The 22,811-nt window shown below is 37.0% G+C and overlaps 5 protein-coding genes across 6 annotated transcripts; all 5 read right to left on the reverse strand.

The window, feature by feature from the left end:
• Nucleotides 1-648: 648 nt before the first annotated feature.
• LOC113768246 lies at nucleotides 649-4,476 on the reverse strand. Of its 2 annotated transcripts, none has more exons than XM_027312519.1 (9): nucleotides 4,234-4,476; nucleotides 3,857-4,053; nucleotides 2,881-3,062; nucleotides 2,497-2,781; nucleotides 2,357-2,415; nucleotides 2,227-2,263; nucleotides 2,083-2,154; nucleotides 1,319-1,643; nucleotides 649-1,217 (listed from the first exon to the last, which is right to left on the reverse strand). In XM_027312519.1, exons 1-9 carry the CDS (start codon nucleotides 4,358-4,360, stop codon nucleotides 837-839), a joined length of 1,665 nt encoding a protein of 554 aa, XP_027168320.1. In that variant the 5' UTR covers nucleotides 4,361-4,476; the 3' UTR covers nucleotides 649-836. The 2 variants fall into 2 exon arrangements, with proteins under 2 accessions (XP_027168320.1, XP_027168321.1); XM_027312520.1 differs by having other exon boundaries at nucleotides 944-1,230.
• A 2,164-nt stretch (nucleotides 4,477-6,640) lies between these two features.
• LOC113768248 (putative UPF0481 protein At3g02645) lies at nucleotides 6,641-8,524 on the reverse strand. The gene has a single exon (XM_027312521.1). The coding sequence runs from the start codon at nucleotides 8,396-8,398 to the stop codon at nucleotides 6,761-6,763; it is 1,638 nt and encodes a 545-aa protein (XP_027168322.1). The 5' UTR covers nucleotides 8,399-8,524; the 3' UTR covers nucleotides 6,641-6,760.
• A 3,151-nt stretch (nucleotides 8,525-11,675) lies between these two features.
• LOC113767922 (putative UPF0481 protein At3g02645) lies at nucleotides 11,676-13,331 on the reverse strand. The gene has a single exon (XM_027312128.1). The coding sequence runs from the start codon at nucleotides 13,329-13,331 to the stop codon at nucleotides 11,676-11,678; it is 1,656 nt and encodes a 551-aa protein (XP_027167929.1).
• A 1,140-nt stretch (nucleotides 13,332-14,471) lies between these two features.
• LOC113767923 (pentatricopeptide repeat-containing protein At1g80550, mitochondrial) lies at nucleotides 14,472-17,299 on the reverse strand. The gene is made up of 2 exons (XM_027312129.1): nucleotides 15,363-17,299; nucleotides 14,472-14,927 (listed from the first exon to the last, which is right to left on the reverse strand). Exon 1 carries the CDS (start codon nucleotides 17,297-17,299, stop codon nucleotides 15,836-15,838), a length of 1,464 nt encoding a protein of 487 aa, XP_027167930.1. The 3' UTR covers nucleotides 14,472-14,927; nucleotides 15,363-15,835.
• A 1,839-nt stretch (nucleotides 17,300-19,138) lies between these two features.
• On the reverse strand, nucleotides 19,139-20,809 carry LOC113767925 (putative UPF0481 protein At3g02645). Its single transcript, XM_027312130.1, has one exon. The coding sequence runs from the start codon at nucleotides 20,807-20,809 to the stop codon at nucleotides 19,142-19,144; it is 1,668 nt and encodes a 555-aa protein (XP_027167931.1). The 3' UTR covers nucleotides 19,139-19,141.
• Between the last annotated feature and the right edge of the window lie 2,002 nt (nucleotides 20,810-22,811).

The following is a 22,811-nucleotide window of genomic DNA, read 5'->3' on the forward strand; positions in this document are numbered from 1 at the left end:
ACAGTAGTGATTAACTTGGATTCTAGTATTAGTGTTGTTAATCTAACAATTGAAGATTACGATGTGACGTGTGATGATAGTAATTTGGTTTGGTGGTTTACATATCTTAATCCTCAAAGAACCAGATACAATTAAAGACTACATGGTCGTCCATGATGAAGAGGGATTTTTCATTATTGTTTTTGTTTGAATTGGATCCTCCCATGGTTGAGAAACAAGATGATACTGACTCAACTCTTGCAGGCCCCAAATTTGGTCCTGGTCTCACACGCCACATAACATAATTCAGACAATATGATCACTAAAATCCCTCTTTGTGCAATGCACCAATTAGCATTACTCCTAATCCAAGGAGAGAAAGATCACTAGGTAAGATTTGAGATTGGAAATTAGCTCGTATAATCAGTTTTGTACCTATTGAGAAAGCTTTGGTTTTAGTTCATCAAGGATTAAAGGTGGCTGTGGACTTATACGTGTTTAGAATTTTAGATATGATAAGAAATAGTTTAATTAACTTAACTCATTTTTATGTCATACAAGCGAAGTTTAGACTTTTGAAGGAGTTATAAACTTGTAATCAAGAAGTTTGTTGTTCTAAATGTGGAAAAATAAAAAAATGTTAAAAACAAGTACCACCAGCACGCCACATTCACCAAAGACAAAAATCCTGAGTAAACCTGCACTAGCATCATCTGGCTTAAACACAAGTAACCAAAAAAAAAAAAATCCTATTCCAGAACATTGGCAATGTGGAAATCCCAGACATTATTTACAGAAGAAATGACCGTACAAATGAATGAACTATCATCACAAACCTAAAGTAATATGGCGGAGCTTTAGCGTGGCCCCTTGCTCTCGTAGGAATCTTGATGAGATCTTGCATCAACCAGCTTGGTATATTTCCTGTGACGCCTTTCTCTTGCATAAAGTAGCCAAAAGATCAAAGATAGTGCTACTGCAGCTGATACCAATGCCAAACCAACATGAATCCATTTACTGAATCGCTTTAGATCATCACAATGGTCGTCGTGAATCCTATTGAAGGTGTCGCGAACAAAGGTGCAGTCCAATAGGTCGGTCAGGAAGGGGCCGTAATGATACAGACCATAGCTCACATTGACAGCAGAAGACATCTGCTGATACATTGAAGGTGTTAAACGACCCACGGTCGTGCAAACATTGTTCGTCGAGACCCGGCACACATAATTCTTCCAAACCTGCATTCAACCACTTATGTGTCCGTAAAATCAGATGCATCTAACTTCATTGCATTCACAGCAGTCAGCTGTTTAATTAATGTGATGGGGAATCACAGTACCTGCGTTGCATTGGTGAGGTCCGCTTCGCCGGCTGCGCATTTCCGCGCTGTCTTGTCTGGATTGAACGGATTACAAAGTAGAGGCACCAGAGGACCGGATTGATTGTAGGACAAACGTCCAGCCGCAGGTGGTAGATTCACATTGGACACATTTGCGATGAGCCCATTAACTACCCCAACCAATTGAAAAGTGACGGTTTTGCTCTCGGACAAGGTTTCTTGAGCAGCAGTAGTATCCACACAGGGAAGTATATCATCCAGTGCTGTATGAGCAGTCGGGTTCTTGTTCCATTGATCCATTGCAACACACGTGTCGCCCGCAATACTTGAAAGAAAAGCAGTAGGAAAGTATATATTATGGCAGGTGGAATCAATAGCAATTGCGCAAATGTAGTAGTAATAGAGTGGAGGACCATGGATAAGATAAGAGGGAAGATAGTCTGTAAATAGATAAACATAATCGTGGCCTTCTCTTGAATGCTGATATAGTGACATTCTACAACTTCTAGGGTGTGTTTATGGGCACTGCTCATGCTTTTGTTTCAGTGATTCACAATTTCTCGAGGCTGATTTCTTACATTTTTTTGATCCTCAGAACTTTGCCTTTCCTGCTTACTTTAGATTCATTTCCTGAGAAGATATGCTCAAGAACTATCTACTCAATAAACAACTCTTCCAGCGGTAAATTGGTGCTCTAAGCTTCCCTAAAGGAAGACGGAAACACATACACAGAAAACAATGAAATGGAAATTCCTTTGACTCACTTGTATAGAGCAAGAAAGACGCCAGATAAGATAAATGTGACGGCGACCAAAATCCACCCAAGGATAACAAGGCTGCACAAAAACTTTAAAAGTCATAAAACTTAAACTATTCACAGGGTCAAAGGGGAAAATAATGGCACTTACATGCATACAAGACACTGCAAGCCAAGGATGGAGAATACTGCAACCCATGATTGCGGAGTTGGTGTGAGGGCTAGATCGTGACTAATTAATTAAACTTAAAAACTTGACTGAAAAAAAGCAGTAGGCTTACAAAACCCAAGAAGAGCCACAGCAAGCATGACCGCAGCAACTATAATTAGAATCTTCCTCCTGCAGGGGGAATAAGCTTTTATGTAAATTTACAAGATGAACCTGATAAATTAAAACGAAGGATCCTATTAATATACTTACACAACATCCAGAATGTCATTTATCCTATTTCTGTTCTTGTCAGTTTCGCTTTTAAGAGTGCTTGCAGCGGATTTGATTTTGGCATCAACTTGGTCAATTCGGTTTTGGACATCTGAAGGTAGAGATACATTCTCTACTCCAGCCTGCTTAGCAGCAGTAAGATAGTCTGACACATTCATAAGGTTGTAAACTGTTGAATCTGCTTGTCTCACAACATACTTCAATATCTCTGTTGTAGTATTGTGAAATCTTCCCTGTCCAGTGTAAAGGACAACAGAACCGACGCTGAAGCAGAAAATGGAAACTCAACTTCAGTACATACAAAGAATCAGCCATCAACTGTGAGAAAGAACCAGGTAATTGAGGGAAGGCAGAGATGTTTACACTGCAGCAATGGTGAATAATGAGAGTAAGATAAGAGAAAGTGCATAAGCAGTTCGAGAGTATCCATAACTTCGTCCCCCGAAGCAGCAAAAACAGATACAGGTTAACAGCATGCAAAGGCCAATTGCAACAAACCAGATTGCAGCTACTAGAAACAGAGGAGCAGCAGTAAAACCCGCTGACTGCACGAAAAGTAAGTAGACACAGAAAGAAAAGAATATTTCGGAATTAGGCAACAATCAAAACAAAGAAAAGGAAAAGGGCCAGATTTCCAATTTTAAAAGATTGCAAATTTGAAGCAAATTCAATACAACTGCAAGGAAGAGTATTGTAAAGAGCACTGGTGCACCATAAGTAACCCTTCAGGTGATAGATTAGAATTAAGAAACCGTTGACGTCTATTAAAAACTACAGAAGTTAAAGAACAAGAGACAGTAGATGCCAGTCAACCAAATGAAAAAAAGAAAAGGTTGTTTCCTTTGCCAATCAGATTGTAAATTGAAAAAATAAAAAAAAGAAAAGGTTAGCATCATTGAGCAATATTAGAAGCAAAATTCAAAAGTAAAGATTCAGAAGCTATTAGTGCACTATTCTTTTTCCATTTTTTGCTCCTCAGCTGCCCTGTAGTTGACTATTAAAAGGTAAATGAAAGGAGGGAGGGGTTGGATTACTCTCTCTCTCTCTGGAGATATGCACTTTGAAGTCATTGGAATTTGAAGGACTCAGAACTGGAGGAGGAATGGTTGTTTAACATTGTATCTTCATCAACACTAATATTCGCTGGAACATTGTCAATCAAACAGAATCAAGGGAAGACAATCACAAATTATTGCCATAATTCAAGAGGAAAACAGTGAAGAATGGCAAGTTATCAAAGAAACAGCAACAAAATTAGAGAAACTATATTTGAAACGTATAAAAAAGGAATATAAAGGGCAGAGTTCAATCAAAAAAGAAAAAGAAAAAAAAAACTTACAGCAAAGTAATGTTTATTGGTGATGTTCCATCCACCAGTATAGTAATTCAAATTGTCAAGTGGATCTTTTCTGCGCGTTCTCTCGGCAGCCAATACCAGAGATGAGTTTCCTCCGTTTCTCCCTTCCAAAACAGATCTCTTAGTCCTAGTCTTACTCCCCCATGAAACGACACCATGATTAACCTCATTTGCTCCACCTAGTCATAGTAAGCAATGAAAAACGAAAGAAAAAAAATAATGTTCAGTAACAAAAATACGTCCTCTTGCCGAGTACAAACAAATTCTGCAAAAATGCAAACAAGAAAAATCCTTCTGCATGGCCACAAAAGTTACAGAGCAGAACTTGAAAACTGATCAAAATGGACTCCAGATTTTACCCGCAAAACGCCTGACTTGAACCCTTTCCACCCCAGATGTAGTTGATGCAGAGCAAGTCGAGGAGATTAACAAGAAGGCTGGCACAATAAGAAGAAGAACATAAAAAGTTGGCCTGGCAGAGACCATGGTGCTCGCTTGAAACTTTCCTAACTGTTACAGTTACTAATTAGAGGAAAATTTATGTATTCACGAAAGATATAGGATGGTGGCTAATAAATGGAAGGTATCTTTAATGAGACCGCTTCATGGGTTATATGCACAGAGAGGAGAAAATATACATTCCAGAAGGGGAGGGTCCTAACTCCTAAGCCGTAAGCCGGAGGAGATAACCTATTTAGAATATAACGGTTAAGAAGTGCAACCTAGTACGTAGGACAGGCTAGACAATAGACAATAGACAATACCAAGTAGCAACCACCACGTGGGGAGCTGGGATTACACGAAGAAAGACGTGCTTACAGCTTTTACTCTTCCGTGTTTTGGATCCTCAATGGGAATTATGGGATGCCACTACTAGTCTTGTTCGGTTTTCCTGTCCTATTTTAATTCCAAACACGGTTCAACTGTCCAATATCCACAGGAACGGCTACCTGTCCCTCCATTGTTGTCGTTTGCATGACTTGCAAATGATTTTTCGTATATAGCTTTTTTTTTTTTGGGGGTCAAACAGCACCTAGTGTAAGTTTCTACATGGTACCAAAAAACAGGTAAACCTATTTGGAAGATTGGCACAGGTAAACCTATTTGGTACCCAACCCTAGACCAGAAAAAAGTTTCTCTCTGAAAAATTCTTAGTGAAAATTCATACAAGGAGAGGGAAACAATTAGATTTAGAGTCAAGTTGTTGAATGTTCTAACGTTTAGCCTCGAGAGAGAAAGGAAAATGAATAAATAGAATGGGACACCATCATTCTAGGAATAAAATAGATATCACTGGAACTGGAGATTGAGGTTTTTTATTCTTTCCTTATGCACTGAGGAAGGGATAAATAGCATTTCGCGTGCTATTTAGGACAAGAAATGCCTTCAACCTAATTATTTTGTACTAACAGATTTTTTTCATTTGATTGGTTATGGCTCTCTATTTTTCGATTTTTCATTTGATTGGTTAAGGGTTTCAACCTATGTCAAGATTGAATTTTTACAAAATTGAATTTTCCTATAAGAAGGAAACTTTGGCCAGAGCCTCAAGACAGGATTAACCAAATTAAAGGTTTGTACATACAATCCAAGTCTTCATAGGCAATGTGCTTTTGAATTCTGCATAAGACAGAAGTAAAAAAAACACTAAAGACCAAATATTTGTTCTGAAGTGGACGGGGAGGAAGATACAGAGGGTTGATTACTTGATTGGCACCTAGCACCAAATCATATTATATATATAATATACTGATTACCAAGATCCCTATCAATTGCAGGTTTTAGTATTAAAGTAAAAATAATGCCTGAGATCTCATCTTTTGTTTTTTCAGATTTGTTTGAATCTCTAAAATATGAAAACCAATAAAGTAGTAGTTCAAGTTCTTTACGGGTAAAGCTTGTTTACAAAAGGGAAAAAAAAAAAAAAGAATAATACTTGTGCCAAAATCAATCACTTGCTAAGATTTCTTCTTTTGTATTTCCCAGAACCATTAACATAGCAGCGCAAGTTTTCTAGGGATAAGCATCTTTACGGGAAAAAAAGAAGCAGCCGGGTTGTCTTGTGGAGAAATGTGTAAGTCAAACTTCTTGGTGAAATTGGGCCCGCTTGCAGGTCCTTTTCTTTACTTCTGGATGACTAATGGATCGAACCATTTGGTTCACACATTTATCATTGCCATATGCACTGCTATTCGTGACCCTCAAATGGATGGATTGTTTTGGTCTGTCCTCAATAGACCAGTCTCCACGCTTATGTTTCTTGATTTGTTCTTCCTTCTATTTTTTTTTTTTAAAATTCAATTTGAGCTTCTCCTCCCACCGGCAACCAAAACAAAACAAAAAAAATAGACGAGTTCAACTTGGAGAATTGCTCTTTGTCCAACAAAAATAAACTTGAACAAATGATGAAGCATATAGCTGCATATAGTTTCAAATTTCAATTCGTCGTGAGCTTTTTCTTGAAGGATTTACAAAAAGAGAGAGATAGAAAGAGTAAAATATCGTCACCATGTGATTATGAGAGATTGTGAGGACTAACATCTGAGTAGCTCCTCCACTCAAGTTTCCGTTGCAGTTAATACCAAGAATCACCACTTAGATTTGAGATTGTGTGGTCAAAACTGGAAAACCCTAGCTGTTCACATGAATTCATGTCAACTGCAAGTTTATGTAAATTAAAGAGCGAAAACGATGTCTGATGAAAATTTTTCGTTTTGAATAAGGCAAAGCCAAAAATCATCACTTCATTGTAACAACAATTGGACATGGCATGAATGTGGTATCACTACTATTTGCTCATAACTGGTTCGCCTAAATATATCTTTGAGTATAGTACACACCAAAATAGAATGGCGTTCTTACAGGTACAGATTCACATAACAAAAATCACTCATCTAGGTCGATACGAAATACACGAGAACAGCTATAGACCGAGCAAAATGCTTGTAATGTCGTCAACGACAAGAGCACAATAGCAGCAATTAGTGTGAGCAATTGCCACGAACGAAATATATAATGCTTCAAGAATTTACTAATCTTAATCTGCCACCTTCTATTGTAATACCTGTTAACATCTTCAATCACTTTGTCCAAGCATGGAACTGTCGTCAATCTCACAGACTTGCTCATCCCATTGCACAGGTGCGCCGCTTCTTCATCACTCTTCAAATGATTTAGAATAATCCCTTTTTCTCTGAGAAACTTTGCATCCTCTTCGGTATCAATAATCCCATTCAATAATTCGGTGTAACGTGTAAAAACCAATGGCCCTGATGCATTGCAAGCTTCATATGCAACCAAGTTTCTCAGGACCACCCCTGTGTTCAAATCTAGACATATCTTGGGAAGACGAAATGTAGCCATTTTGTCGTCAAAATTTATGCTGTAGATGCCTTGATTTGTAGGCATGAATTTTACACCGGCTTTAGAGAGCTCAGTTACAGATGGGATTGTGATTTCCTCCACCAGCGGGGGCTTCTTGATGTTGGTGCTGTTCAAATTGTCAGGCTTTTGACCTCCTTTATCTGCGGAGAAGCACATGTTTTCAATTGGTGCTTTAATGAGTTTGAGTACAGGAAGTTTAGAGATGAACTTCCAGGGCAGCTTTAATATGACTTTAATGGGCTTTGAACGAAATATTCTTTTAATCAGAAGCTCCGGGGATATGCTCAGCTTTGAGAGGATTTTCCGGGCCAAATGGCTAAGTTGTTTAACTTGGCTAGGCTTTCCTACGTAACTTTCTTCAGCTTCTTTGATTTCACCTTCTTCATCAATCTCGGTGATTTCAGATGGTCCCTGTAATTCAGGCACGATCACACGGTACAAGAAGTCTAGCAAATGAGCATAACTTGTCACTTCAACTTTTGGCAATTCTTCCATCACCTTAAATGGCAAAAGCTCCTTGCCAAACCCAATTAACATTGACATTAACAGATTATCTGCCTCCTCCAATGAAGAAAACTGAAGTTCCAACATTTCCCTCAACAAAAATAATGGAATTTGATTTTCAAGCATCACCATATCTCTGAGAATTGCGTTGTGTGCTGACTTTGTTCCTGCAAGATCAAGCAAATGAGACATTCTTGATGATAGTCTAGTTAGTACTTTACCTTCTTTTGCGGCATAGACTTGAAGGAACTCGAGCAAGAAAGAAGCATCCATAGCCATCATCCAAGCTAAGGTTTCACCATTGAAATCTAAGTACTTGTGGTAGCATGCTCGAATCCTAGGCTCAAACCTTGCCAGCTGGTCCACAACGTCTTGGAACTTCAAGGATTGCAATCGTTTTTGAGTTCTTTTGGCCGAAGCAATCTTGTACCTTTCCATCTCATATAATTCTGATCTCCAGTGATGGTATGGACCTAGTGCAACAACTTGGGGTACATAACAATCTAAAGCACTGACCGTGAGGGTTTTAGGGACATTGAAAATACTCACAGGTAGATCGTTATATTCTTCAAGCTCTTCCTCAAGGGATAACCGGATTTGAATTACCCATCGTTGCTCATCAAAGTCTGAAGCCATGTTGAATAAGCAGATAGCCAGAACTCTTGTTTCAGAGTTGTAAAGCAAAAAAGAAAATCGATGTTTATTCAATGCTGGAGTTAATGGTGGTCAGTTTAGAGGATGAAGCTTTAACGAAATGCTAAGAGAACTTAACATATAAATAGATAAAGATGTTATCCACAAAGAGTGACATTTGCGGTTCATTCTAATAACCAATCATATTCCTTGATCCACAGTCAGAACTTTCCCCACCTTCTGGCAGCCTACACACGTATCAACGATAAAGACATTGGGGAAGTGAGTTGAGAAAGTCTAAATTTAACAACTGAAAACAAAAAGTTTGGGTCAGACGAATATTAAGCACGTTTATAACAATTAAATCACAGCGTTGTGCGTGGTAGAACATGCTGTGATTTGTTCAACCGACAATCATCGATTCAATTTGTTATCTTTCACTTTAAACCTAAGATAATGAACGATAAACAGTAGCGCTCTCCTTATTAGTTTATTACTGGAGATTTTGTACTTTTTAATTTGATGTTAAACAAAAACTTTTCACCATTCTGATTTTACAACTGTTATCACTGAATTGCTTTGCTTCTTCTTCTTCTTTTTCTGCCCTTTTTTTTGGGTGGTTAAGTTCTTGCAAGTTATTGAATTAAACTCATTGACAGATCAGTTGGGTATTCCACGAACCCTGCTTGGTAGTTCGTACTAACACATTCTTTGTAACAAGCAAACTTGGGAAACTGCCATTAGAGCTGACAAGAAGGATCCCGGTGCATGCTGCCTTCCCTCTGCGAAGGCCCAAACGGAAGGCCTTTGATGTTACTGCCTGATGTTTTTCTCACGCAGGCGTACTTTCCCCAACAACTACTGTTTTACATGTTCCATTTGTCAAAGATTTTGGAAAATCTCACCTCGATCCCTTTACTTTAAATATTTTGTAACATTTGAAACCCATTTCAAAATATAATATTAAGAAATTCGTTTTGGAAGAGATAAGGTAATTTCATTCCAAATTTTTTCTTTCTTATAATTTCTTAAAAAACTTATTTTTGGAGAGATAATAAAATGTCATTCCAAATTTATGTCTTATTGTTGTAAACTAGTTGGTATGGTTCTTTAATTAAAATTTAAAATTTTATAAAAAAAAAGATCAAAAAGCTCTTTAATAGTTTTTGTGTCATTGGTTCGGACAAGGAATCCTAAATTATTTAAAATTATGAATGATTTACAATACTCTAAAAAATACTCTAAAAAATAATTTGCAATAATGAAAGTACCTTTTTTGCTCCAGCTTAAAAATGACACAAACACGTTCATATATAATTTTTAGCATCTTGTATTTTTTTTTAGCTTTCAAGCCTTCAATTTGGACAAAAAAAATTAAAAAATTTAACAAAATTTAAACGATTTATAAAACTCCTTAAGTTAACTCAAAACACTTTTTGGTAAAGAAAATATTAATTTTATAACTTGCGAAAATTTCAAAAGTTAACTCCTCGTAAAAATACACTATAACTTGTCTAATCAGAATAATCCTTTATATTTCCTATTTTTGCTTTTAAATAATTATTTATATCCTCACATTTTTTGTAATAACAAGTAAGACAACAAAAGGGCAAATTTGAAATCAAATTATATTTACCCTCTCAAAATGAGTTTTTAATATTATATTTTCAAATGGGTTGTAAATGGGATATAAAGAGTTTGAAAGAGGAGAGACAAGTGATATTTTTTTTAAAGTTTGAAGGTGGCAAGTGAGACAGTTAGAAACTTTAGGAGAGGTTTCTGAAATTATTTCTTAGCTCTATAAAGGAAAACAATGACCTCGAAATCGCAGTTTAAACCTCCAATTTCCCAAGAAACCTTTCATGCATTTGGATCCACCTTAGACTAGTTCCATGCTCCAAACATATTTCATCACAGATCTTTCAACAGATGAACAAGCAGAATCACTCGCGCAGTCACTTTAGGTGCAAAATAGCAATTTCCTTGTGATGGAACACAGACTGTAATTAACTATCTTCAGGTCCACCACTTAAATATCAGCTTGGTCCCAAGTTCTATCCTCATTCCACGATTCCTATGCTTTTTTTTTGTTTTATATTAATCTGAAAGAAAAAGCATCGTGAAAAACCTGTTAGCCATCATTTTCTCATCACACTTGCTTGCCATATCAACCACAGCGTTTTGCGCCAAAGCAAATTCATTTGGACTCATTCCATTTTCTTTCATCTACTTCCGGTTCCAGACAAAGAAAACGGGAATATACAAAAGACAAAAGGTCTAAATTCAACAATAGAAAAACAAAAAGTTTGGGTCATAGGAATATTGTGCACGTCTATGACAATGAAATCACAGCATATAATGGTTACAAACTTGTCAGCGCAATATTACCATCAATTCCTTTTGTTTCTCTCTACCTTTAAGCCTAAGATAATAAACGACAAACCATAGCCTTCTTCTTAGCAGTTTGTTATTGGAGGTTTTGTGCTTCTAATGTGATGTTAAACGAAAACTTTACGCGTTGGTTGGGTATTTCTTCACTGATCTTGCATGGTAGTTCGTACTAACAGTCAGTAACACATCCTCTAGGAGAAGCAGCCTTCGGAAGATGCCACTAGCGCTGATGAGAAGGATCCCCGTACACGCATGAGATTGGCCCCACCTTGGATGGATCGATCGAGTATTGACTGGCAGGCGCGCGGCTCGCGGTTTGCAGCCCTAGTCCTTTCCTTTGCTTCTGGAGGACAGATACAGATGGATCGAACATTTCTCCCCGCATTTATCATTGCCATATGCACTGCTATTCGTGGGCCTCATTTGGATTGTTATGGTCTATCTTCAACAGACCGGTCCCAAGGAACAAGTTTCTTGTTTTCTTCTGATTTCTACATTTTAAAGAGTATATAGTCACAGAACTATTTGAAATGACACCATCTGGTCGTTCATCTTCATCTCTCTCTTTTTTTTAAAAAAAAAAAAATCAAGAAGCTCACTCAACTCCTCAAAACGAGCCTGTCGGAAAAATCGGAAAACTTTACCTGTTTACATAAATTCATTCATATTGGTTCACAACTACAAGTTTATGTAAATTAAAGAGGGAAAATAATGTCAGATGAACATTTTGGTTCTGAGTTAATAAGGTAAAACCAAAAATCATCACTTCATTGTAAAAACAATTGGACAAGGTATGAATGTATTGTCACCGGTGTTTGCTCATAACTGGCATACGCAAATGTTCTTTAGTACAGAGCACTCTTACAGGGACAGATTCACATAACAAAAATCACTGAGTTTGTTTGATATGGAATATACGAGCACGGCTATAGACCGAGCAAAATGCTTGTAATGTCATCAAGAACAAGAGCACAATAGCAGCAATTAATGTGAGAAATTGCCACGAATCAAATACATAATGCTTTAAGAATTTACCAATCTTAATTTTCCACCTGCCGTTGTAATACTTGTTAACATCTTCAATCACTTTATCCAAGAATGGAACTTTTGTCAATCTAACAGACTTGCTCATCCCGTTCCACATGTTTGCCACTTCTTCATCACTCTTCAAACGATTCAGGATAATCCCTTTTTCTCTCAGAAACTTTGCATCCTCTTCGGTATCGACAACCCCATTCATTAGTTCTGTGTAACGGGTAAAAACCACTGGCCCTGATGCATTACAAGCTTCGTATGCAACCAAGTTTCTCAGGACCGCATCTGTGTTCACGTCTAGACTAATGCTGGGAAGACAAAATGTAGCCATTTTGTCGTCAAAACTTATGCTCAAGATACCTTGATTTGTAGGTACAAATTGTACACCGGCTTTAGAGAGCTCGATTACAGATGGGATTTCGATTTCCTCCACCAGTGGAGGTTTGTTGATGTTAGTGCTGTTTAAATTCTTATTTTCTGGCTTTTGATTTTCTTTATCTTGAGAGAAGCACAAGTACTCAATTGGTGCTTTAATGAGTCTGAGTACTGGTAGATTAGAGATGATCGTCCAGGGCAGCTTTAGTATGACTTTAATCGGCTTTGAAAACAATATTCTTTTGATCAGACGTACCGACACTTTGTTCAACTTTGATATAATGTTCCAGACCACATAACCAATTTGTTTAACGTGGCTTGACTTTCCAAAATAACTTTCTTCCGCTTCTTTGATTTCACCTTCTTCATCAATTTCAGTGATTTCAGATGGCCCTTCTAATTTAGGCACGATGACACGGTACAAGAAGTCAAGCAAATGTGCATAATCCGTCACTTCAAATTTTGGCAGCTCTTCCATCATCTTAAATGGCAAAAGCTCCTTGCAAAACCCAATTAACATTGACAGTAACACATTATCTGCCGCCTCCAATGAAGAAAACTGAAGTTCCAACATTTCCCTCAACAAAAATAATGGAATTTGATTTTCAAGCATCACCATATCTCTGAGAATTGCGTTGTGTGCTGACTTTCTTCCTGCAATATCAACCAAATGAGACATTCTTGATGACAATCTAGTTAGTACCTTACCTTCTTTTGCGGCATAGACTTGAAGGAACTCGAGCAAGAAAGAAGCATCCATAGCCATCATCCAAGCTAAGGTTTCACCATTGAAATCTAAGTACTTGTGGTAGCATGCTCGAATCCTAGGCTCAAACCTTGCCAGCTGGTCCACAACGTTTTGAAACTTGAGGGATTGCATTTGTTTTTGAGTTCTTTTGGCCGAAGCAAGCTTGTATCTTTCCATCTCATATAATTCTGATCTCCAATGATGGTATGGACCTATTGCAACTTGTTGGGGTATATAACAATCTGGATCGCTGACTTTGAGGGTTTTGGGGACATTGAAAATACTAACAGGTACATCATTGTCTTCTTCAAGCTCTTCCTCAATGGCTCGACGGATTTGAATTATCCATCGATCCTCATCAAAATTTTGATTCAAGCTTGAATCCATGGTGAATGGACAGATAGACTTCTTGTTTTTGAGTTGTAAAGCAAGAAGACAATCGATGTTTATTCACTGGAGGAGTTAATTCGTGATCGGTTTGGAGGATGAAGCTTTAATGAATGCAAAGAGAACTTAACATATAATAAATAGGTAAAGATGTTATCCACCGAGAGTGAAAAATGCGTTTCATTTGATTTACCTGTAAAGTATATAATCATATTCCTTGATACACCGTCTGAATTTGCTACACCTTCTGCGGTATTAGAATTTGCATGAAAGAAAAAGACAGAGAAAAAATGAGTTGGAAAAGTCTAAATTTAATAATAAAAAACAAAAAATTTGTGTCATAGGAATATTACGCAAGTCCATAACAATTAAATCACAGAATGTAATGATGGACTTGCTAGTAGAATATTCATTTGTTCTGCCATCAATGCCTTTCCTTTCTCTTTCACTTTAAGCCTAAGATAATGAACGATAAACAGTACCCTTCTCCTTGGTAGTTTGTTATTGGAAATTTTTAATCTTTTTAGCATATACTGTAATAAAACAAAAGCTTTTCACTATTCTGATTTTACAGTTGTATGACTTTATTGCATTACTCCTTCTTTTATTAATTCTTGTCATTATTATTATTTTATATAAATTCTAAGAGTTGTTGAATTAAACTCACTGAAAGTGTCGACCGTGTGTGTCACTAATCTTGCTTGGTAGGTCGGAGTAACACATTCTCTCTAACAAGCAACCTTGGGAAAATGCCACAAGAGCTAACAAGAAGGATCCCCGTACATGCATGCAGCTGCCTTCTGCCAAGGCCGCCTTTGATCTTATTTGCCTGAATGTTCTTCTCCAGTTCTCTCCTTCCGGGATTCGCTTGAAGATTGTGGCAGATTGAGAAATAACAAAGGTGATAAATTCTCATTTGAATACATTATATTCCAATCACCCTGCTCTAGCATGCCTTCAGCAGTTCCATTTACCCCACTTGTTACATTGAGCCATTACCTTCATTACACTGAAGAAGACGGGCTTATTTTCGCCTATAACTATGTACAACCTTCACTATTTACATAAAACTTGCCCAAAATTTGACGATGCTCTGATTAAGCACCCTCATAAATCAGCAAAGTTCCAATCACACACATGAATAATGCCAGACGGCCAAAAAGCTTATATGTGCCGGACAACCATCCGAAGAAGCAAACAACTTAAAAGAACAATGTCACCATGTTTAAAATGAAATTGTCTTTAAATCTGTTCGGTGGTTCCTCTTGCAGAAAGATACAGAGAATATAACTGAAATATGTGGTAGGATTCAAAAACGAAGCAAATTATCAGAATAGATGTCCACGAGCTGCAGGCAGCAGGTACTTGATGTATTGCATCCTTTCATACAGCATCATGTTGCTTCATTGAGTAAAAATCCATAGCTAGAAACTTCTCAGGCTTTTCGGAATTCTCCCACTTAATCTTTTACCCCTAGCATGCGAGCCAAGCGTAAAACTGTTTCCATGTCCGCATGTGATGTGCCACTCACACACAACTGGAACATAAGTAGACTTTTGAAGATCCCAAAAAAGAAACAGATTAATAACAGATTACCTGCATGGAGTGATTTAGAAGTCAATGCATAATATTTCATCATTTAAGAACATAAGCAAAAACATAAAACTTCTCCTCAGAATCTTCCATTTCAGCTATTAAAGAAGATGCCATCTTTTCTACATTTTAGGAAGCTAGTATGTCCAAATGCATATACACTGTTTGTGAAATCCGCAGACCTTTCTTTAGTTGAAAATTGATCAGAGAACTATCAGACGCAGCTCCAATTTCAAGGTCTAAATTTTGCAGTTGTCAAAACCACTAGTATGAATGCAGATCTTCTTAAATGTCACGAAAATATTACACCTTTCCCTAACGTATTTGTTTAATTGATTTCTTAGTAACTAGTGAATATAAACTTCTATTCCATCAAACCACTTACATAGCACAATATACTGAATTGAAGAGCAACTGAATTTGAAAATATATGTTTACCATTGCCTTATCTTGATTGGTCTAGTAAATGAACGTCCTGCTTGGGATGTAAGAATCTCAAAGTTGTCTTCCACGCAAGGGACTGAAAATACAATCTCCCAGATGTGGTAAGCAAAACTGCAAAACAGGAACATTCAGCTCCAAAGTTTCATGATCACACTTTCAGCTTTATAAAGGAGAACCATGACCTTGAAATTGCAGTTTAAAACCTCCAATTCCCCAAGAGACCATTCATGCATTTGGATCCACCTACCCATGTTCTCTGCGCCAAGCATCTTTCACCACAGATCCTTCAATCTACTGTCCACTCACAAATACCAAAGTAAGTTTATCAACGCATTGAACACAAATTAAAGAATAACACTTGGCAAAGAAGATTGCAGCATCTTTCAATAGATGAACAATCATAATCCACTGATGCAGTCACTTGAGCTGCAAAATAGAAATTTCTTGTCATGAAACAAGAAGTGCAGTCAACCATCTTCAGGTCCACCACTTATCAGCTTGGTCCCAAGTTCTACCCTGGGCTTAGCAGATAACCCTTTAGCCATCATTTCCTCATCATACTTACGTGCCATATCAACCATACCCTTTTGCACCAAAATATCAATCAAAGCATTGTAAGCAAATTCATTTGGACTCACTCCATGCTCTTCCATCTTCTTCCAGACAAGTAAAACAGGTCGTAGAAAACCCCACCTCCCAAACTTCCTCATAAGCATGACATATGTTTCCATTGTTGGCTGAACTCCAGTTCCAATCATCCTATCAAACAACTTTAGAATCTCTCCAGGCTTTTGAAGACATCCAAAAAAGCAATTATACGTTCTTACATTTGGTTCACAACCCTTGTTTAACATCTCATTGAAAAATTTATGCGCATCCTTGTACCTCCCATTTTCACACAAAAGCTTCAAAATTGTGTTATAAGTCACTATATTTGGTCGAAAACCTAATTCAATCATCTCTCGGTAAAGCTTAAGTGATACATCTACCCCTTCTGAAATCCCAATAGCCCGAACAAGTGTGTTATACGCCACTACATCCAACTTAACCCCCTTCTTTTTCATCTCCTTGAACAATTTCACTGCCCTCCAAGGCTTCCCACTCTTGCATTGTATATCCATATATATAGAATAAGAATGCAAGTCTTTTGGAATACCCCTTTTATCCATTTCTTCCCAAAACTCCCTACATTTCCTCCACCACCCAATCTTAAACCACCCGCGAAGAATAATGTTGTATATTTTCGTATCCAATTTGTAGTTTAGCACTTCAGCACAATCTCCATTCTTTCCAAAGCACAATTCTTCAGCTTCTATCACATGCTTATATTCACACAAGGCATCAATCAAATTCGAAAAGGAACCTTCATCTTTCAAATTAAATTCTTCCATTCTATTAAAAGTATCAATAGCTTCTTTGACAAGATGAGCTGAAACATAACGCTTAAACAGAATCCTAAATGTTGTTCGATCAGGCTTTGAAAAAGCCGAACTTTTCCTCATTTTTTCAACCAAATCCCATGCAATATCAAATTCAAAAAACTTACCAAGAATATCAATGACCCGGTTGTAAGTTTCGGTCGTGTGCTGGAACCCACATTGGATTTCGACCCAATTGAAGAAATCCAATGCCCTTTTGCAGTCATTGTTGTATGAAGAGAGTGTTTCAAGAACTGTGGTGGGGTTGAAATCAAGAAACTCATGTGCGCTGTCAGGGGAGGGTTTAAGAATGGTTTTATTGGCGGAAATATTGGAATTTGATGGTGTTTTTGGGTGTTTTTCATTGAAGTATGAAGTTGAGTTCTGGAATTTAGCTACAGAGAGTGGATTTTTGGAAGCAAATGTGTGGAAGGGTAGGAAAATTTGGAGTTGGGAGAGAACAAAGTGAGAAAAATTGTAGGAATAGAATCGAGAGGAAATTGAAGAAAACATTTCTTGATTGTTTACAGAGAGGCGAAAACAACTAGAAGAGTACGATAGCATTGTGAAATTTGAGCTTATGGGCCGGATATGGGCCGAAAGTTTTCAGGTAATTTGATTGGGCCAGGAAGAGGCCGGATATGGGTAATCAACATGGCTCTTGACTTTCACATTCTTGATAGTATTCCTGAAGCACTCCAATTTTTCCCCCCTTTCAAACTAAAAATTACGTAATTGTGGAAGAAAAATTGGATTATAAAAAAAAAAAAATAGCAATTCTACACAAGAAAAAAAATAAGTAGTTAATTTTGGGGGTATGAGAAAATAATTTTTCTGTAAGGCAATCCTTTTTTTTTTTTAGTGCAACACAATTGGTCCTATATTAGGGAAAAGGGAGGAGGATGAACTTATCCAATCCATTGAGAGGTTCGAAAGGCAATAAATAACACGTGATCATATTCCACGAAATTCTGGAAAGGACACATAGTCAGGGGATTTGATCCCTAAGTTGTGCCTAAGGAGGTACTTAATCCCTTTTTTGGTGGCCAACTGAACTAGCTGAGTTGGTTAGGCAATCCTTTTGTGACTCCACCCTCTTTCTCTCTCTCTCTCTCTTTTTAAGTGTTCAGGTGAAGTCTCTGCAAGAAAAGAATGATAATATCAATTAGTGGCGGAACCAGAAAAAATTTTTAGTGGGGGGCAAAAGTAACACTAAAATTTTTTATCTACTCTTTTTTTTAGGTTTTTAAGCAAAAAAATATTCACAAATAAGTTAAAATGAAAAGGCATTTTGAACTTATGTCAAATGGAACTTTGTGATCCATATATTCTTTTAGAATATTAGTTCATAAATCAACTTAAAAGACCACGTAATTCTTTTATTTCCTTTATAAGAAAACTCTGAGGATACACTTGAGATTATATCAAAATTTTATGTATACTGTGGAGGCCCGTGCCCCCCCCCCCCTCCTACCTTAAATCCGCCACTGATATCAGTCCATTATTGCCTTGTCATCTAGTTTTGCTACAAGCGTTTGGAGTGTATAGCAAGCACAGAATAAGACATGTATGTTTGTTTGGATTGTAATTTGAGATATTTTTAGTGTAGCACTTTTTGTGATGTGATATATGTGAGATAAAAAGGTGTATTGGAAATTGTAATGATGATGTAAGCAAATATATTTGGGAAAATAATCAGCTGTCCAAACAAATATCTGATCATTGAATTGTTGATGTTCAAAAAATTTGAATTTGACATGTAATCATGTTTTTCCCAAATTATTTCTTTCTGATAAAATATTAAATTAAGAAAAATGCACATATAGCATGTTGTAAAAGAGGGGGGCATGGGAAAAAAAATAGAAGAAAAGGAGGGAGGAGTGCTCTTATACGCCAATAGCATTCATGCTTTTACAGTTGTGAAGGAAATTCATGCTTTTATAGGTAATCTATATGATTATAACGCGTATCTGAAGAATTAAAGATTATGAATTTAAATTTTACTACATATAAATTTGTTCTCCCACAATTTATATGTATATTTATATTATTTTTGTATTACTATAATTCTTGCGATTTATTGATTAACTTATTGGTTGTATTACTCTAATCATTGTGATTACTGCTTGGCTTATCAAAAAGAACCAGTGCAAAGTATCATACTTGCATCAACCGGCTACAAACAGCAAGTCAGCATCCAAAACTAAATAAACATGGCTACAGACCCACATTTTTATAAAACAATCTAAAAATGGTAGGAATGACATCAATCTTTATCCTTATTTCTTGGCAAACAGATCACACTAATTTTCAATTCTACAATCTTTCTCAACAACCATACATCATTAGGGCTAATCACTGAAAGTTTTGGACCCGATTGAATATTCGAGGACAGCTATAGACAGAGCAAAACGCTTGTACAGACATCAAAAGCAACATCAGAATTGCAGCAAAAAATGTTAAAAATTTCCATGACTCAAAGACATATCTTGTCACGAATTTCTTGAATTTTACTTTGAACTTCCCATTGTAATACTTGTTCACATCTCCAATGGCTTTATCCAAAAGCTCCACCTTCGTCAATCTGATAGATCTGCTCATGCCATTCCACAGTTTCGCCACTTCTTCATCCCTCTTCAAATGGTTCACAATTATACCTTTTTCTCTGAGAAACTTGACGTCCTCTCCAGTGTCAATAGTCCCATTCATCAATTCTGTATACCGAGTAAAAACCAATGGCCCTGAGCCATTGCATGCTTCATAGGCCACCAAGTTTCTTAAAACCACTTCCGAGTTAACGTCTAAACAAACCACAGGGAGATAAAAAGTCTTTGTTTTAACATCAAAGTTGATGCTTGAAATGCCTGCATGAGTTGGAACAAATCGAACCCCGGCCTTAGAAAGTTCAGTGACTGATGGGATAATTATTTCCTCCACCAATGGAGGTTTTTCAAACTTTTCTCCAGCTTTAGAATTTTCATTTTCTGCCTTGCCCTCTTCTTTATTTAGAGGGAAGAACAAGTTTTCGATAGGTTGTTTCAACAATCTTAACCCCGGAAAGGTAGAGATAATCGTCCAAGGCAACTTCAAGATAACTTCAATCGGTTTTGAGAGCAAAATACTTTTAATCATACGTACCGGACCACAATCCAACTTAGACAGTGCGTTCCACACCATGTCAAGAAGTTTTTTGACATGGCTCGATTTCTGGGAGGAATGTTCTTCACCCTCCTTGACCTCATCATGTTCTTGGTCAATTTCTGCTTCCCCAGATGGTCCTTCAAATTTGGGCACGATGGTGTGGTACAAGAAGTCTAGTAAATGAGCACTCTTTGTCATGACTTCAAGATTTGGCGATTCTTGAATAGCCTTAAATGGAGAAATCTCTTCGTAGAACCCGGTCAGCATCGAAATCAGCAGCTCATCCGCCAAGTCTAGTGATGAAAGTTGGAACTCTAACACCTTTCTCAACAGGAAGAGTGGAATTTGATTCTCTAGCATCACAATATCTCTAAGGATAGCATTATGAGCTGACTTTTTGCCTGCAACATCGATAAAATGTGACATGCTCGAAGAGATTCGAGTCAATACCTCACTTTCTTTCACAGCATAGATTCTCAGGAACTCAAGCAAGAAAGAAGCATCCACAGCCATCATCCAAGCTAAAGTTTCACCATTGAGATTGAGGTATCTGTGATAGTGAGCCCGAATCCTTTGCTCGTGCTTCTTGAACTGGTCAACGACATGATGAAACTTGAGATTTTGGTTCTCTTTCTGAATTTTCTTAGCTGCTGCAACCTTGTATCTCTCCATTTCATAGTGCTCGGGACTAAAATAGTGGTACGGGCCAATGGCAATTTGCTGGGGTACATAGGAAATGGGATGGCTATTCAAAAGGGTTTTAGGGACATTAAAGATGCTAACAGGGATTTCAATTTCTTCTTCAAGCTCTTCGTCCAGTTTTCGACTGATTCTAACAACCCAACCATTTTCATCGAAAGTGGACTTCAAGGTTGAATCCATGTTCATTGGAATATTGGAGAAGGTGTACTTGGTTGTAGTTAATTGGCTCATCCTATAGGCAGGAGGAGGAAGTATTTAATTGCCGTTCGAAAATGGAAAGCAAGAAGAAAAAGAGGAGATTATGATTTCATGGACTATTAGAGTGCGGCCATTCCCACTTCTGACTTCCCATTAATTAGGCAACACGAGGCGGAACAAGCATTTCCATGTGAACAAATATAGCAATTCCACTTGTTTGGTCATAACTCACAGTGCAGATAATAGTTTCTTTAGTCAGCCTTTCATCTAATTGGCTCATTATTTCTCCCTCCGACTAATTGGCACACTGTTTCTCAAGTTGATGGACTGTCGATGTCAAGACGTCTTTCTTTTGTCCATGCCTCTATGTAGAAAGCCAGCCAGCAAACGCTACGCGCGTAAAGGTTGGGTTAGAAGTTAGAACTTCTACCGTTAACCAAATATCAATATAATCTATGTTCATTTATCAGTTTTTCTTTCGCACTTTTAGATAAAGAAGAAGAAGAATAGCTATTGGGTCACCGGAATACATCCATTGATAGGGAGTTAGGGACTGTAGTTTCTTAGTCCCCATTCTCACCCTCATCATGCATGGAAGATTACATAAATTTGTTGACGAAAACAAGGTCAAAAAATTTGGTCCTGATAATTACCCCAACAACCCATTGACCGACCTTCACCATGTATTTATGCACACATGTTTAGTAATCTTGAACGTGGCAATTCTTTTATAATCCCACATGTGTGTATGATTTTTCTTTTCGTTTGGTATAATTAATTAAATATCTCCATCTAGAAGTTAAAAGGAAAACGAGAAAAAAGGTTTGGTCAAAATACTCGTCTAATCAAAATCCAGGTTCCACCCGTTTATTTTTACGTGTTAGCAAGAGCAGTGCGGGTTTTTCTTTCTTTCTTTCTTTCTTTTTTCTAAGTGGGAGGTTTTAAACCTAATATCTCCTATTTATAATTTATCTTATCTTACCATCCAATCTAATCCTCCCTGCAGTGTGGTTTAATTACCAAGAATTTAATTCGTCATCAATTAAACATAAATCCCTGGTTTTTGGTACTTATCTACCTTCTTAATAAGGTCTACATGAAAGATTTTTTTTTTTTTTTTTCAAATTCTTCCTTCGAGTTTGACAACGTGGAATATTAAGAGTGTGGGCGGCTCTATATTTGGTTTTCTCTTTGGTTTTTTGGCTAGGTAGGCCATCTTTCATTATCAGTACAGCATTTAGCTCTAAACTCAAACGAGGCTGCTATATATCACAGCATAAATTATTTACACACGTCAAATGTCCCAACTCAATCATAAACTAGGGAGGTGCATTGTTATATTGACCCTGTAGCAATAGGTTAGGACTTTGGGAGATAACTTGGTCCAAGTTTGCGCTTAATTAAGATAGCATGAGCTCGTTCCAAACAACACTGCATGGATGAAAAAGCCTAGTATAATAATAATTCCTCTTTTGGCCTCTTCTCCAGTCTCAAAAATACAAGACTACAAACTCATAAACCACATTAATTCAACTACTTGTGTGATTATCAAAACTTTCTAATTAATGGTGCTCTTTGATAACTCGTTGTTTTGCAAATCTAAGGCAAGTATTAAGTCTTTCATCTGATGACAGGCATAATAATTTTAATGTAGTATGCCTCCAAACCTCTAATTAAAGAATTTTAATCCCCTTTAATTTGGCAAACAAAATTCACAATGGTTGTTCCTAGCTAGAACGTACGGTAGAGTATCTATAAATTATATTACAAGAAGCCAAAGATTACTACTATCTTTAAATAAACTCGGCATTGGATATGATCTTTAAAATTAAAACTTTTATAAGACGAGACATTCGGCTTGGAATTGAAACGTTATAAAGCTTTTACCTCGGATTTATTGAATTATTGGATGAGGAAAACCCACCAAAACCAAAGTGATAATACTAATAATTTTTTTTTAAAAAAAAAAGTGAAATGAGAAATG

This window comes from Coffea eugenioides, chromosome 4 (genome assembly GCF_003713205.1).
Source record: "Coffea eugenioides isolate CCC68of chromosome 4, Ceug_1.0, whole genome shotgun sequence".
NCBI lineage: Eukaryota > Viridiplantae > Streptophyta > Magnoliopsida > Gentianales > Rubiaceae > Coffea > Coffea eugenioides.